This window comes from Pinus tabuliformis, chromosome 6 (assembly GCF_031772625.1).
Source record: "Pinus tabuliformis cultivar Carrire ecotype Pingquan chromosome 6, CPIR1, whole genome shotgun sequence".
NCBI lineage: Eukaryota > Viridiplantae > Streptophyta > Pinopsida > Pinales > Pinaceae > Pinus > Pinus tabuliformis.
Window position 1 is genome coordinate 1630069048 of NC_142292.1, and position 11624 is coordinate 1630080671.

At 32.0% G+C, this 11624-nt stretch overlaps 1 protein-coding gene across 1 annotated transcript; it reads left to right on the plus strand.

Annotated features, from left to right (window-relative positions):
• The first annotated feature begins 3382 nt into the window (after positions 1 to 3382).
• Positions 3383 to 10187, plus strand: LOC149265156 (metal transporter Nramp7.2-like). Its single transcript, XM_089391938.1, has 13 exons — positions 3383 to 3601; positions 3873 to 3957; positions 4140 to 4180; positions 5529 to 5607; positions 5713 to 5817; positions 5948 to 6057; positions 6177 to 6358; positions 6550 to 6619; positions 6729 to 6902; positions 7843 to 7947; positions 8068 to 8199; positions 9378 to 9473; positions 9575 to 10187. Exons 1-13 carry the CDS (start codon positions 3506 to 3508, stop codon positions 9848 to 9850), a joined length of 1551 nt encoding a protein of 516 aa, XP_089248064.1. The 5' UTR covers positions 3383 to 3505; the 3' UTR covers positions 9851 to 10187.
• Positions 10188 to 11624: the final 1437 nt, after the last annotated feature.

Here is an 11624-nt window from a genome sequence, read left to right on the forward strand (position 1 = left end):
ATCGAAAAATTTCTCCATCTGTAGTATCCATGTTTCAGGATCCGTGCCATCAAAATTTCTCATATCGATCTTTGCAACATGGTGGTTCTTCAATCCAACGTTAGAGTCTATGAAATCATGATTAACATTTATTTTGTTCTGATAATGAATTTCCTTTACTACCCTTTCGACATGAGTAAGCTTTTCTTGTAGAAACTTTGTCAAATTTGTCTTCAAATCATCCATCTTAGCTTCCACATTGTCCATCTTAGCTTCAACTCCATCCATCTTAGCTTCCATGCTGTCCATCTTAGCTTCCATGTCATTCATCTTAGCTCCTACCCCTTTCTTTAAACCATCCATCTTAGCTTCCACGCCTTTATTTAAACCATCCATCTTAGCTTCTACATATTTCTTTAAACCATCCATCTTATTTTCTATTAATTTTTGTGCGAGTGAAATTTGTTGCACTTGGACTCGTAATTTTAATATATCATGTTGCATTTCTTCCTCTTCTTAATGATTCATGCTAAAGCTTTCAGGTTTCTTACTAGGTGTTTCCATTTTCTTTCTTCGGGGCATCAATTACCGATAATAATTCTTCACTATACCCTTTGAATTCCTTCAAACTATTTTTTCAAATGAAGCTTATGCAAAAATTTAAAAAAAACTACACACCTTTTTTCACTTTATAGGAGCTTGATATCGAATCTGATGTATCTCTGTAATTTTTGATCTCTGAGGTCTAAAATTTCTTCCTGTGGTAACCCTCTGAGTAATATTTCTAACCCCGCAAGTCTGATCAAGATTGGATTCTCCAATGAAGAGTTATGCCAAATATTCCACGATGACCCGAGTATAGACTTATTCAGTAGAGAGAACTTGCACGACGTGCCATGGTAACTTTTTCAACCTTAGGTTCTAAAAATGTCACCCAAACAACTACAGTTCGTCCTATTTTTGCAACTTCTTACAAAAATTCAATATGATGCTGAGAGAGAAAGCTATGACGATTTTTTCAAGGTGTCCTGTTTGGAATGTAATTCGAGGTTCTGCAAAAACCCTAACTTCCTTAGATTATATCTCTGAAAATATAGCGAGACAGGATTTGAAATTCGGAACTGAGGTTCGGACCGAGTTTTTCTCAAATGGGTTATTTTGTTAACTTCTGAAACTTCGTAGAGAAAGCAGTATAGCATACATTCCATGATCACCTGTTTTAGATGAAATTCTGGAGCTTGCAAAACCCTAACTTACTCAGTTCATATCTCCAAAAATGTAGCGAGAAAAGATATGAAATTCAGACCCAAGGTTCAAACCGATTTCTTCTCAAATGGGTTTTTTTCTTCGCTTCTGAAACGTCGCAGAAAAAAAGTTATAGCGAAAATTCCATGATGACCTATTTGGAGCAGCGAAACCCTAGAATCCAAAGCTCTGATACCAAATGTTATGAAACTAGCTCACAAAAAGATAGAAAATATAGATCAATGCCTTAGAATTTAGCCTCTTCGAGAGGGCCACCTCCTTTGCATTACAGAAATGAACAATTCTTGGATGATACAAATGACAACCTCATTTCTATATATAGGAGTCTATGGGGTCACAATATAACGAAGCCGACCTAATAATAATAATATAAAGGCACAAAAATAATAATAATGGGACTCTATGGCGCACAATAATAACAATAAGGGATACAATGACAATAATAATGGGGGAATCACTAGTATTATAGGGACCTAACAAATTAAGGTTAAAGGTAGCCTAAAATTATTTATTGGTATGAGAAGAGGTATAGCCATTGGCTCTGAAAGCATGGATCAAGTGAGAGTTATCTCAAGGAAGGAATTAGGGAGTATAATATTTAAGGGTTTGGGAGCTAAGAGATTTTAGAACAACTTAATTTTGGTATGGATGGCAGTGAGAATGGGTGGGAAAATAACCTTTAGTGTAGGTCTTCCTTCAGTAAACTTGATTGGTTAGAGAGTCTTCAAGATGGTGGGTAACATCTAAAAAAGGGATGGATTTATTAGATTCAATTTCCATGGTTAGTTGAATATGAGGGTGAATGCTATTAAGATGAGAGAGAAAAACATTAAGCCCATACATATCATGTTGCCAAATGACAAAAATGTCATGTACAAATTGGAACTATAACTTTAGTTTTGATGCCCAGTGTGAAGAGCCGTGGTTTGGAAGACATGTCTATTTTGGAATAGCTCTTCTAGAATTTTAATGTAATTATCAATCATTATTAATATATGGTAGATATCCAACCTCGAGGGAATATTCTAAAATATTCTCAATAATTTACACAAATCAAGGTTAATATTTTTTCCAAATTAATTATTCCAGTTTTACCCTTCTAATTAGGTTGATTAAAAAACCATATGGTTTTTTGGGCATGTAATATTAATAAACCATGGTATTAGCCCATTGTATTATAACAAAACCTATTTACAAATTTAGAATCGTCATGTGAAAATGAGACTAATTCTCCATAATTAAGAATCTTGTTCTATATTTTTTAAATGTATATATGTTTAACTTATATATACTAATAATTTAAAATAAAAATATAATTTAGATAAGTGTTATGATTTTTTATTTTATTTTAAGAAAGTAAAATGTATTAAATATTTTGATATTTATAATAATTTATATATAAATGTTTACCACCCATTTAATTTATAAGACTACACTAATTTTTATTATATTATCCATTTAAACATTATAAAATATATTAAAAAAAAATTATCTATAAAAATAAAAAACAAGAAAAAACATTTAATAAATAACCTACCATTCTTCCATCCAACATTAAAATAATTCCAACATCTTCCTAACTTAAACTTAAAAACAAAGAAAACCTAACTTTGTCATCCCAATAAGCGCCTGCCTTTATTTGGATCTTATGTTGGTTGTTCTCCCGGGTATGTTATAGATAGCTATATACACATGTTAAAATTACATTATTCAATATCCCTATGGATAAGCATATACATACGAATCCTTTAAAAACTTACCTTTTGCGTACGTTATACGCTTTAAAATAGTTATATATTTTGAGAGACTTACGTATTAAATACAATTAAAAATAGAGTTGTTGGAAATAGTGAATAATAACAATAACAACAATAATATCGACGCATGTCAATGCGTAAGTGGTTGGAAATAAGATGTAAAAAACTTCTCACGCTGCACCAAACAATCGAGTGTATATTTTAATGGTTACACTGAGAAGATTCTCTCGCTTGACATAGACAGGTTACCACTACTATTAGCCAACTATTAAACAATTGTGTTGTCTACGTCAAGCAAGAAAGGCACAGTGATCCATGACCCCAAACATTGGGCGCATCTCTGTCGACTGCCGCTAATTGCTGCGCCTTTGATCCATTCTTCGACTCCCGGGGGGAGCTTATATAGTGAGGCGGAGATCCAGTACTTCACATGAGCTTCCTGGAAATCTCATTCGCCACGAAACTCAGGTGCTCACCGACTGTGGTCTCCAGACTCGAAAGCAATGAGTGAGGGAGCAGTAGAGAGATCTGAGCAGTTTGAGGGCAGCGATGCACTAGAAATAGAGTGCATATCGGACACCATTAAGATAACAGATGAGGTAGATTCTGCAAATCACTGTAGATTATTTTTTATGCCGCAGGTTTCCAGTATCTCTTTATCGTTGTCGGAAGATTCCTTATTACCTTCCAATTTAACTTCTCGTTAGAACGAGTTTGCTGCATCTTATTTATAAAATAATAAATATTACAACTTATAAAATTTGGTGGATTGGCTTAAGCGATGGGGTATTTTGAGTTTCAAGCAAAAGGAAACAAAAATTTAGTCACTTGTCATGCTTTTTAATTGTTTTTATCTGTGAAATATTACAGAAAGGAAAGCCTGCATGGAGAAAATTATTGGGATATATTGGACCAGGGATTATGATCTCCATAGCCTTCCTTGATCCTGGATGCGGTAAGCAATTTTCATAACCTTGTGAGCCTTGAGCGAAAAAAGGGTCTTATAGGTTGGCTATTGGTAATTCTGTTGTTTCAATGGAATCCAATAAGTTGTTTTCTTAATTTTCCTGGTGTTAATTCTGGTTGTTTCACTGGAATCTAATAAGTTGACTATTTTTTATTTGCCTTGTGTTACAGTGGAGTCTGATTTGCAGGCGGGGGCGCAGTATAAATATGAGGTATATCCCAACACAACAAGATATAGAAGTGTATTATAACATGAGATTTATCACAGGCTGAGGTATTTTAGAGGTACTTAAGAGTTATATGATAGTAAAGTTGATTTTTCATACTTTTTATAAATGCTTTTAAATAAGTTAAGATGAGCAACAATATATATATATATATATATATATATATATATATGGGTAGAAAAATTGTAGTTTATATAAAGTTTTTAATAATCTTTATAAAAAAAAAAAATTTACAGAAGCCTTCACATGTGTGTTCTTCGATATGAGTAATGAAATGTTCAGTTTATTTTTATATATACAGGAATGATTAAAATATTGAAGTAGTTTATATAGTCCAGGTCACAGAAAATAAAATAAGATTTTGTATATTTTAAATTTTGAAAAAGAGTGTATATCACATGTTGAGTTATTTTAGAGATATATTATAGTAAAGTTATTTTTTCATAACTACTCTATTTTAGAAAAAACTATTGATGTCTTTTTTTCTTGAGGATGAGTAATGAAAGGTTGATTTTATTAAATACGAACCATAGAAAGGTTGAATTACTTTATAAAAAGAGTTTGTTAAGAGGGTGTTTTTTCCTTGGAGATGAGTAATGAAATGCTGATTTTATATATACGAGTGACAAAATATTGAAGTACTCTATATTGTTCAGTTTAAAGAAAATCAAATGAAATTTTGTGTACTGTAAATTGTATAAAGAAGGCGAGTATTACGAGTTGAGTTATTTTTAGAGGTAAATGACAGCCATGTTAGTTTTCCATAACTTTTATAAGTTTTTTTATTGAATTTTATAGATGTCTTCAATTTTAATATACATATAAAAGAATTCTAATAAAATAATGTAATTTTTATCGATAATTATCTATTAAAAAAATGTACTTGTTTTATTGAGAATTATGTTATTTTATATGGAGTAGTGATAATGTTATGTATTTGAAATAAACATATCCAATCTTCTAATTTTGTATTTTCATCTCACGTTGTTTATGTCTTGCGCGTTTATATGCACAATATACTGTTGCAAAAACAGGCCTAAACAATTTAGATGAGTTTATTCCTCTTAAAGAAAAGATTAGAAACTGATAAGTTATTTGTTTTCAAAATACTATTTCCCAATGGTATTAGGAAAATATTAAAATTTTAGAGTATAATATCAAGGTGATTTCATGTTCATAAAATTTCAAAATATTTTATTATGATAGGATTGATTAATACCAATAAGATTATTGATTACGTAAATTTGCGAATCGCTGATCGAAGGGGCGGCTGCCTTTTATAATCATACAACTTTCGAATTCATCCTTATCGTCTGTATATATTATTTTGCAGCTACTGTGGATCATATTTGTCGGGTCTGTTTTTGGCGTCCTTATACAATATCTTGCAGCGAATTTGGGAGTCGTCACAGGTCTGTCCAGAGACCCAGTCTCGGTTTCCTCTCTTAGACAATTATATGAGCTCATATTTTCCTAACAAAGTATTATCCTAACCCATGAAACTGCTAGCATCACAGGTAAACATCTGTCCCAACACTACAGAGAAGAGTATCCAAGGAAATTAACTTATGTCTTATGGCTGCTATCGGAATTGGCTGTTACTACAGCAGATATTCCTGAAGGTTAGCATAATGTGTTCTGTAAATATCTTCCATTTTGATTTTCGGTTTTAAATTGCAAACTGCTTGTGATGTAACTCTTTAATGAACATATTGATAATTAATTTCTCATTTACCTACCGTGCCGCTGCAGTTATTGGAACTGCTCTTGCTCTTAATATGCTGATACATACACCTATTTGGGCTGGTGTTCTCATAGCCGGAGTCAGTACGCTCGTTCTTCTTGGATTAGAAAGATTTGGGGTGCTATATCTTTTTCCTTATACTTCATTCATGTCTTTTCATACCAGATTCCTGTTTAATTTTCTTATCAAAGAGTTGTTCCTTGAAAATCTTTTAACATGTGTTATAATAAAATCCAGATGAGAAAATTGGAGGTGTTCATTGCTATTCTTCTGTTTACAATGTTGGGGGCTTTCCTTGCCGAGCTGGTATATGCAAAACCTAAACCCGGAGAGCTCTTTAAAGGAATGTTCGTTCCTCAGTTAAGTGGGCAAGGTGCCACTGGTCTGGCCATCTCACTAATTGGAGCCTTGATTACTCCGTAAAGTTCTATCGTTTTTCCTTTTATTAATTCCATCAAAATATTATCTTACACAAGTTGTCAAATGTTTAGTTGATCCAGTCTATCCCATGCCTTTCAATGGGATCCAGTGGCCTTCTTTCATTATGAATGTCTTCTGTAAAACAATTCTAACAAACGATATAACTAATAATATAATCAACCATGTCCAGGCACAATCTATTTCTTCATTCTGCCTTGGTGCTCACGCGGAAAGTTAAACCTACTGTTGAAGCAATTAATGTAAGTACATTTCCACCATTTATACAGCTCTGAAACCGTACATATGTCGTTATTTCACTAATCAAATCAAGCATATATGAAATGATTCGGGATGGTATCTATGTTACAGTCGGCGTGCAGGTATTTCCTCATAGAAACTGCAATCGCTCTATTTATCTCATTCGTCATCAATGTGTCGGTTACTTCTTTGACCGGGGCCGTCTGTTCTTCCTCAACGCTATCTGTAGAAAATCAAGCGAATTGTGCGAACTTGGACCTGAATAAATCATCTTTTCTACTGAAAGTGAGTTGAGCTTTCTTTCTACTGTGTTGGTCTGGTTTTTATTATCCTCTCTGGTTTGTCTCTGCTAATTTGTATTTGTCTATCCTAAATTTAATCTAGCTGTAATAATGGCACTAATTGAAAATGCATGAAGAGATTGTATGGCTTCCTCCTAAATTTTACAATAGACCAATTTTTTTCTTTCTCATTCAAGAAACTGAAAAAGGCACAAGGATAGGACAGAAGAGACAATAATCTAGATTTATCAAAATGTAAACAATTGATAATGCTAAATACATGACTACTTAAATAAACTTTAGTATTGAAAATAAATACCATAGACCTAGAGACTGAGAAAAGCATAAGAATATGATAGAAGTGACTTGGGACAGATCCTGAAAGCCGGTGCCTTTCCTAAAACTGAAGGTTACCTTCACATCATATTACAGATGTCCTTCAACGTCTTGCTAAAACTAGAGCTTACCTTCACACCATATTTCAGATGTCCTTCAATATCTAATAACCATTTTAATAGATTAAATCTTCTTAAAGTGTCTTTCTATGATTACAATCTCGAAAAATATTTCTAAAGATAATTTCTACGGCTGTCAACTACCTCACTGAAAGCTAACTCAACTAGAAAATTGTATTTTATCAATTTCAAACGCTTATCCTAACGTTGCAGGGAAACTGTCTCACCGAATGAGGACAACTTTAGCCTTTGCTATTGAACTTAAAAAGGCTGCAGAATGTTCGGTGGCAAATACAGAGACCTCTGGTCTCTTAGTTCCTGGTGTATCGATGGTGCTTGAATTTAGACAATGAAGTTTCTGTATTTTCATTTAATGCCACCATACTCGTTAACTTAGGCTTCCCCATTTTTGCAAGAGGAATTGTCGATACCCTTAATAGGGGAGGTTTCTAAATCGATAACTGAAAAACCTCTTTTGTCGCTCTTCAGAGTGTTCTAGGGAGCTGGAGCTCAATACTTTATGGAATTGCGCTACTGGCATCTGGGCAGAGCTCCGCCGTGACAGGAACATATGCTGGGCAGTTTATCATGGAGGTGCGTCATGAACTTATATTTCTCCGAAGTTGAAGAGAATGGATTATGGGTTTTTTCCAATCTAATTTCCATAATATTCCTCTGATGACATCTAACTGTGGTTAATCTTTTTCGTTACAGGGATTTATCAATTTGAAAATGAGATTATGGCTCCGTAATCTTATGACACGGTCCGTTTCCATCCTCCCATCTCTGGTAGTTGCTATCGTCGCTGGATCTTCTGGTTCAGGAAAACTGATTATTATTGCCTCGGTATGCTACGAATCTTTATACTATTAGTTAGAATTTGCCCTAATAGCTAATCCGACTGTCTGATAATCTAGGTTACAATTACATTAATTTATCAAAAATTAAACAAAACTTTACCAAAAAAATATAGAAAATTATAAGAATTTACACACATATATATATATATAACTAGAAATAAATTATTTCAAATAATCACAACTTCTAAATTTCTAAATTGAATTAGATTTCTGTTTATAAGCACATAGCTTTGAGTTACGGTTTTCTACAATGTTAATATAATATAATTAAATAATATAATAAATTAATGTATATTAACTAATAATAAATTATATAACAAAATTACATTTATTATGATAACTAATAATATTAATAATTAATTAATACTAAAATATTTAAAATTTTCTATATCAATATTGAAATGATGTCGAGAAATCATATCATAATATGGTAAATATTATTTAATACGTATGGTATGATATGTTTGGAAAGGATGCTACAAAACTTTAGGTTATTCACCAACCTTTTAATGATATTAAAGGAAAATTGATAATAATTGTAAAATAAATTCATAAATTAATAATATAATTATTTTATTTAATTTCTATCTCACATACTAATAAATTTGATACTTTCTCCAAATTTGATTTCCTGAGTGAATCATAAAAAGTTATTTTATCGAGTATTAACTCTTTTCAAATTGAAAAATACTTCATGCTTTCTACAATATGGATTTTTTTTAAAACATTTTTGCTACAGAATAATATACAGATTTTATGTATTAAAACAGAAATCTAAATAAAATTCAAATTTAACAATTCATAGATTTTATGTGTTAAAACAGAAATCTAAATAAAATTCAAACAAATAAGTAACTCACGTTATCATGCCATATCACATCAGAATTAAAACAAAAAAAAATACTTTGAAATTAAACCACGTTTAAGAAAAACCACCTGAAATCATTTTTGTTTTCATTTTTCAAATTGAAAAAATGCTGCAAACTATGAAAAAATATTTTTTCCTTCTCCTCTTAGCTATGTCAAACCCAATAATATGTGATGTTTAAGCTTTGAGAAAATCAGTAATACTTGGATTCTTATATTATCCTACATGCACAAATCCAAATTCCTTGATGTTTTACCCTAGTGAAAATCAATAACATTTGTACTACTTCCCTGCAGATGATATTATCCTTTTTGTTACCATTTTCAATGATTCCGCTGTTGAAATTCACGAGTAGTGAGATAAAGATGGGTCCTCACAAGAATTCAATGCCAGTAAGCTACTACCAGCTCGCACATGGAAAAATTATTTTCATAATTCTTGGGAAAATTTTGAAGTAGTATTTTAAACGTCCGTTGCTCTTTATGTGTCGCAGGTTACGGTTGTTACTTGGGCGATCTCATGGTGTATCATCGGCATCAATATCTACTATCTGGGCTTCGGATTTGTACACTGGTTGCTCCATAACAGTCTGCCTAAAATAGGTTTGATATTTATAGCAATATTGGTATTTCCATTCATTGGTCTGTATATAGCGTTGATTCTGTATCTGACATTTCGACGAGAGAAGAAAGCCACTTATGTAGCCCCAGGAGGGTCCTCCCTGCCAAGCCCTCTTACCACTCCAATTACTCATCAATCAGAGAGCTAGAGGACTTCGGAACTTAATATTGTGCAGCGTCGCCTGGGCTCCATGGAGAAAACAAAAGATGATCATTACACCTTGCCCATTCACCTATACGTGAAGGCTGTAGACAATGTATACAGACATCTGCGTTTGCTCGTCAGAAATAGCTTTTAGTTGTTGCTTTAGTTTGCGTGCTCCTCACATTATTGTTAGATAGCACCATCACCAGTTAGAACAAGTTATCATGCAAATTTGACTTTCTATTGCAAGAGTTTTAAAATCATAAAGATATGCAGGAGTGGTAGCGGAATAAACTATTTAAGCACACGTTGCAGAATAAGTCTGGTAGTTTAGAAGCTGATATTGGAATCATATTGGCATGTATAGCTCAGTATATTGAGCATATGTTTTGTTATGACTGTAATGACAAGAGGAATACTGCAATTTTCGAATTTGTCCATATACTATTACCGTTGTTTCTTCACGGATTTGTTCACTACTCTATTTTCTAACACACAAAGGTATATTTTCGCTACTTCGAACTATACGTATTTCGCTACCGGTGATTATTCTCATCACTCTTTATACGTTATGCAATCTGTATTTCACTTTGGGACAACGCTCGAAAGCAAAACCGTGAAGAAAATTGTTACGCCTTCCTGGCCTAAGACAGCTCATTATAATGGTAATGGATGAAAATGAAATGAATTAGTCAACTGATATAATGTCTTTTTTCTTATTAACGTGGTAGTTGATGTTTCATTCATATTTTATATATATATATATATATATATATATATATATATATATTCGTGAAGAAAATTGCTAGGCCTTCCCAAGACAGCTCATTATAATTGTAATAAATAAAAAGGAAATGAATTAGTCAACTAATATAATGACTCTTTTCTTATTAAGGTGGTAGTTGAGTTTCATTCATTTTATAATTATGGTTAAAATAATTTTCTAAATATAATGACTATTTTCTTATTAAGGTGGTAGTTGAGTTTCATTCATTTTATAATTATGGTTAAAATAATTTTCTAAATATGTAGAGAGGAACTATTTAGATTTAAGTAATTGAGATGATTAGCTTTAAAAATTAATATGGGAAATTATATTATTTAACATTTTTTAATTTTAGTATTACAAATATCAAAGTGTGTTTTTTTTTAAAATTCAAAATTGTGTGGTTATAATAATTTACATAATGAGCAACTTATTAACATGTTTATTATAATAAGTATTAATGTATTTATTTATTTTTATAGAAACACATTATTTTTGGATAGTGCCAAGTAAAAATATAAAAGGATAGTTGTCATTGTTAACAAGCTCACTAATGAAATGATAGCAAGTGTTAATGTGTTTACTTTTGTGATGAAACACATGATTCTTCTATTATGGTAGAAAAATGGGACTCATTCTTTGAATTTGCAACATCACTTAAGAGTCTTCTCAACGATATAACATGAAAAGTTCTTGGTGTAGCCACTACATACTATTTCAATTGAATATATTGTGGCAATGGGTTGGTTTCCATCATCAATGCTACCTACAAAATCACTACTTATGTAGCCAACCAGAATAATTTCTTTGGAAGTGGAATACCCATATTTTACCTACAATGCACTTTAATATTTTTGTACCAACAATCCAATTTGAGTGTTTGGGATACTCCATAAATGTGTAAATTGACCTTATTCCATACATGGTATTTGGCCTATTAGCTATAAGATATATGAGGCTACGTACAAGTCTCGCAACATCAATTGTTGATACGTTATGTGCTTTATTGAAC